The following is a 5,643-nucleotide window of genomic DNA, read 5'->3' on the forward strand; positions in this document are numbered from 1 at the left end:
CCTGCAGCTCGTGGCAGCGGCGCAGCGCTCCAGCCATGTCGCGCGGCCTCCAGCTTCTACTCCTGAGCTGCGGTAGGGCCCGCGAGCGCCTGTCGCCCCCCGCCCCACCACGACACCCCCTCCCGTCGGTCGCTTGCTCACGACGCACTCTCTCTTTCTTGTAGCCTGCAGCCTGGCTCCCGCGACGCCGGAGGTGAAGGTGGCTTGCTCCGAAGATGTGGACTTGCCCTGCACCGCCCCCTGGGATCCGCAGGTTCCCTACACGGTCTCCTGGGTCAAGGTAAGTGCTACGATGCCCGCGGGCTGGGGTTTGGTGGACTCATTTGAAGGCAGCGGGAACCATCTCCCCGAGGCTGGCGACCCTCTGTGGCTGCCCGGTGGGGGCGGGGGGCGTCTCCCGCAGCTGATCTTGGAGTACCCAGTCTCCCGTCGTGCCTTCCCCACCCTGTCCGCATCCAGGTACAGGGCCGACTTAGGTTTTGCTCTCCACAGACCTCAATCCCCTTCCTGCCCCTGAAGGTGGCCTGAGATGAATGATCCACTTAAGACGTTTTGGAAGGGCAGAGACTCTCTCGTTTGGATTAATTCTGGAGGCCACCTGTGGTTGTGGGCCTGCAGGTCAGGAAGAAAGCAACAGGGACCTAGATTTGGGCATTGGACAGGGGGAATGTCTCCAGACTTCTGATTTCTTGTGTTTTGTGACTGTGATGCCCATGATGCATGGGAGGGGGAGGGGGCAATTTGGAATGAAGGGCTAAGACACAGAAGTGACTTAGGCCATTTCATCCGTGGTAGTTATCAGTGGTCATCCCCTTTGTGGGATACCCTTGGCTTCCTCCCCTAGCCCTCCTCCTCCTTCCTCTGACAGCCGTGAGAGAGGCAGCCGTGAGGGCATCAGGTGGATGCATGAATCGGAGACCGTATGTGTAAGAACAGGCCTTGCTGCTCCTGCTCTAAGAGGACTGAGTGGCAAGGAGGCTTTTTCAAGGTTTCCTCTTGACTGAAACATTCTCAGATTCTAAGATGGCAATGATAGTGTCATTCTAAAGTCAAGCAGCTACTGTTCGATATCACTGGTCCTTCTTTAAGTCAGGCCACTGCTACCAGTGCACCTCCATTTTAACCCCAATGAATATAATATTCCAGCCTCAATCTGTAGCTCTTACTGATTTGCTGTCTTACGGTGGGGGCAAATCTGTGCACTTGTAGCTTTCCCCAAAATGCAGGGCTTTCTTCTGTCCACCGTAAAAGATACTATAAGAACCTGTACGTGTCTCTGGCCAGTTAACAGTACAAGGCATCATTGCGGTGATCTCTTTGTGTGTGTGTCTCCTAACTGGATTGTCAGTTCCCTGGGGGGCAGTGGCTGTACCAATACTTTTGTGTATTCATCACGGCACCTAATTTTGCCCTATAAATTGCAAAGGTGCTCTGTGAATTCAGCCCAGCACCTCATGAGTTATGCATAACAGCGATGGTGCTGCTGCCTCAGAGCATTGTATTGTATATGAAAGTAAGGTGTTGGCCGGGCGCGGTGGCTCAAGCCTGTAATCCCAGCACTTTGGGAGGCCGAGACGGGTGGATCACGAGGTCAGGAGATCGAGACCATCCTGGCTAACCCGTTGAAACACCGTCTGTACTAAAAAAAAAAATACAAAAAACTAGCCGGGCGAGGTGGTGGGCGCCTGTAGTCCCAGCTACTCGGGAGGCTGAGGCAGGAGAATGGCGTGAACCCAGGAGGCGGAGCTTGCAGTGAGCCGAGATCCGGTCACTGTACTCCAGCCTGGGCGACAGAGCAAGACTCCGTCTCAAAAAAAAAAAAAAAGGAAGTAAGGTGTTAAGTATTCTTACTTCATTTGTACCTTACTGTAGGATCAGCAAACACAACAATTCCAAAATTGTTCTCATAGTCAAAACAATAGTATTTTTAAAAATATTGTAAAAACAATTTTTGAATGCTCACCACATGCCAAGCTCCAAGGTAAATATTTACATACATTATCCATTTCCATCCATGGGAAGAATGTACTTAGGGATCAGTACTGTTACTGTTCCTACTTTACAGGTGAGGAAACTGAGCCTTAGGGAGGGAAATAACCTGTCCACTGTTGCACTGGCTAAATGGTGGACTTGGGATTTGAACCAAACAGTCTGATTCCAAATCCTGAGTTGTTAGAGGTCTATCTTGATATCTCTGTTTTCTACCTTAATAACTTAAGGTAAAGAAAATCAAAGTGCCCCTGGACTAACCAGGCAGGGATTTAGTTATCTCAAGGAAGGGGGAAAACATGAAGCCACTATCCCTTCCAGAGAGTAATTATTTAATAAAGAAAGAAAACATTATTAATACCCCCAGGGAGTAATTAAAAAGTACTCATGAAACAAGTAGATGAAATTTCCGACTGTAAAGTTCAAACAGTTCTGGGGTGAAAGCTTCTTGCACAGGGTCATTTGGAGTGGTCCACTAAACCATAGCAATTAACCTTGGACTTCAACTTGGATGTCAGCTGGTGATGTAACTCTGTAACGCATGAGCTTGTTTATTGGACACAATTCTTGCAAGATTGACCCTGAAGGTCTTTCAAAACTCTGTCAAGAAAAAAAGGGACGGCAGTCTCTAGGCATTCTTTTTTTCCTGCTGATCCATTGAATAGTGCCAATGAAAAGTCATACTGTAGTTACTTTTTGAGAAATAAATGGTGATTGAGATTCGTGGATAGGAGAGTTATGCTATACCAATAAATGAATCAAGTGCCTCGAAAGTGACATGTAATGTTCCTTTAAGCATTTTTTTTTTAAACAGGTCTCAGCATATTCTGTACGTATTTATTATTTTCCAGCCCAATAATTATACTTTTGCATTGATTGTGCTTGTATAACGAAAATGGATAGAGTGTTCTGGAGATAAGGCCAGTGTTGAAATGCCGAAATATTTCATTTTACGGAAGATTAAGCGTCTGGTCATTTTTCTACAAGTTTCTTGTAAAATGTTTCATCAAAGTGGAGGGGTAGCCGTAAAGGGAGGAATTTCATTTTGGTGACCAGAGCCAGCTTATCCCATCCCGCCTCACTTCATCATCACTACCCTGGCTTTGTGAAACCTGTTTTGCCAGCACAGGAGGGGGCTTCGTGCTGGGCAAGGAAAGCAGAGTCCCTTGCAGTGGTTTTTCACCATCCACCAGATTGAAGTACATTCTACAGGCTGTCTGCGTATCATAAGTATGGTTATAATGACTCATAATTTAAAATTCCATTCACCACTCAATCCTCCGGCACCATGTAGCATCTTGCCTTTGTCCATTTGGCACTGATTACTTGTAATTAACAAAAGGACCCATGTAAACCATGTGTTTTTTATCATATGCCTTTGACCAGAAAACTCAAAACAGACAGCATCCAATCTGTTTGCAACATTAGGGTTGGGAAGGAAGAGTGTGCATTTTATTCTCTCTGTTTCAAAGATGCAACGAGATGGGCCAGAGGGGACTTAATGGAGACATGCGCAGGAGGGTAAAGGTGAAGCCAAAAGTGGACAGAGATATCCCAATTCCTGTTGGCCCAGCTCATCTCTTCTATGGACCATGTCCTCTTAACTGGGATCCAACAAAAGGTCCTCCTCTCATCCCTTCCTCCCTTATACTTTTTAAGGCAGAATGGGTGATTGAGAAGAAATAGAAAAGTTGATAAATTATATTCATTAGGATAGTAGCTCAATTTAGCTTTATTTTTATTTTTTGAGACAGAGTCTCACTCTGTTTCCCAAGCTGGAGTACAGTGACATGAAGACGGCTCACTGTAGCCTCGACATCCTGGGCTCGAGTAATCCTCCCACCTCAGCCTCCCAAGTAGCATAGCTGAGACTACAAGGGCATACCACCACACCTGGCTAATTTTTATGTTTTTAATTTTTTGTAGAGACAAGATCTCAATACATTGCCCAGGCTGTTCTCCAACTCCTGAACTCAAGCCATCCTCCCACTTTGGCCTCCCAAAGTGCTAGGATTACAGGCATGAGCCAATCGATTTATCTTTTAAAGTTGTAATAAGCTGGGTGTGATGGCTCAGGCTCATGCCTGTAATCCCAGCATTTTAGGAGGCCAAGATGGGAGGATTGCTGGAACCCAGGAGTTTGAGGCCAGCCTGGGCAATGTAGTGAGACCTGTCCCTATAAAAAAAAAAAAAAAAAAAAAAGAAAAGAAAGAAAAGGAAAGTTGTAATAGATGTGGTTCTTTGAGGAGGTATTTTGAGAAAATATGCAAATAGATTTTTATCCATGACTTTTCTTCCGCTGGCCATGACCTGTGGTTAAATTCTGGCATAAGAGGGCATAGCACAATATCATGTCTCTGAGGAGTAAAGCCATGCATTAAAGGGCTGCATCTGTACTTCATGAAAAGCATTGCTGGGTCTACACTCATTAATGTAGGTTTGGAGAGAGAGGACGACTTTGGATGGAGTACTTTGGGCTTGGTTGATATTCACTAAGGTTAATAACGAGTGGTCATTTATCCCAGAGATGCAATACCTTCTTGTATCATGCTAGGAGCCCTGACAGCCTACGGGTGATGCAAAACGAAAGAGGATATACAGTGTCGTCTCTGGGTGATGCTGTGGGGGTGAGGACAGTGAAGCATCACAAGACAAGTGCCCTTTTCAGATGATTTCCAAAGGAAGGGAGAAAAGGGAAGTAAGAGTGTGACTTCAGCTAATAGTCTACTATAAATAGACTTTATAATATTGAGAAGAGCCCCAGCTGGGGCCGACCATGGGCCATCCATGGAGTGTTCTGCTTCTGACGTTAACACTAAGGAAACTGTTGGAGAGCAGGTTAATGGCTTGCACAAGACCACTTCCAAAGTTCAAGGCTGTCTTCCACGTATGTGGCTAAACTTCTTTTTGGTGGAGTTATGTTTTCTGTCTCTACCATCTTGTGTGATAATGAGCTACAGAACCAGGGATACTGAGGAGAGCAGAGTGCCTTAGGAAGGCCTAGAGTTGATACGCAGTTGGGGCAGATGTAATTTATACAGCCACAGACCCTCATGGCCCATGGAGGAGCCAGTGCTGAACACTGACTGTGCTTCCTTGATTCTAGAATGATTCTGTTGTAAGATGGATTTAAGAACATGTTATAGGACGAAAAGGAAACATTTCTACATTAAATGTAGAACCACTGAATTATGAAAACAATGTATGTTAGAATTAAAAAAAAAAATCTTACTGTCCCCATTGGCACCTCTAGTACTTGACCTGGTTGAATCACTTTTATGGGCTCCTCCCTAGGTCAAACCATGAAAGATGTAAAGTTGCTTTTCAGATGTCTCTCATATTTACACTTTCATTGTTTAATAAATATTTCTAAGTCCCAAATGCGTGCCCGTTCTGGGCCTGGCATTGGCCATCTCAGGATCGATGTAGAACTTTTGCCAGAGGACCATCTTGAGCAAAGGCATGGGAATCCACTAAGACCTTCTGGGAACCATTGAGGTAACCAGTGATGTAGAAGGGAGACTTAAACAGCAGATGGCTGAGAAATAACATTAGAAAGTAGGCTAGAGACAGATTGTGAGGGGCCTCCAATGCCCAACGATAATGACTTGAACTTTATCCTTTTGGTAGGAAGGAGCTACTGAAGGATTTTTT

At 45.5% G+C, this 5,643-nt stretch overlaps 1 protein-coding gene across 2 annotated transcripts in view; it reads left to right on the top strand.

The window, feature by feature from the left end:
- Positions 1-7: 7 nt before the first annotated feature.
- CD83 (CD83 molecule) overlaps positions 8-5,643 on the top strand; it is a 19,438-nt gene continuing 13,802 nt past the window's right edge. For both annotated transcript variants that reach the window (XM_011962728.1, XM_011962729.1), the window contains exons 1-2: positions 8-72; positions 165-280. In XM_011962728.1, the coding sequence (XP_011818118.1) occupies positions 36-72; positions 165-280 (153 nt within the window). In that variant the 5' untranslated portion in view covers positions 8-35. The remainder of the gene's footprint in view (positions 73-164; positions 281-5,643) is intronic.

The sequence above is a fragment of the Colobus angolensis genome, unplaced genomic scaffold, assembly GCF_000951035.1.
Source record: "Colobus angolensis palliatus isolate OR3802 unplaced genomic scaffold, Cang.pa_1.0 Scaffold6, whole genome shotgun sequence".
Taxonomy (NCBI): domain Eukaryota; kingdom Metazoa; phylum Chordata; class Mammalia; order Primates; family Cercopithecidae; genus Colobus; species Colobus angolensis.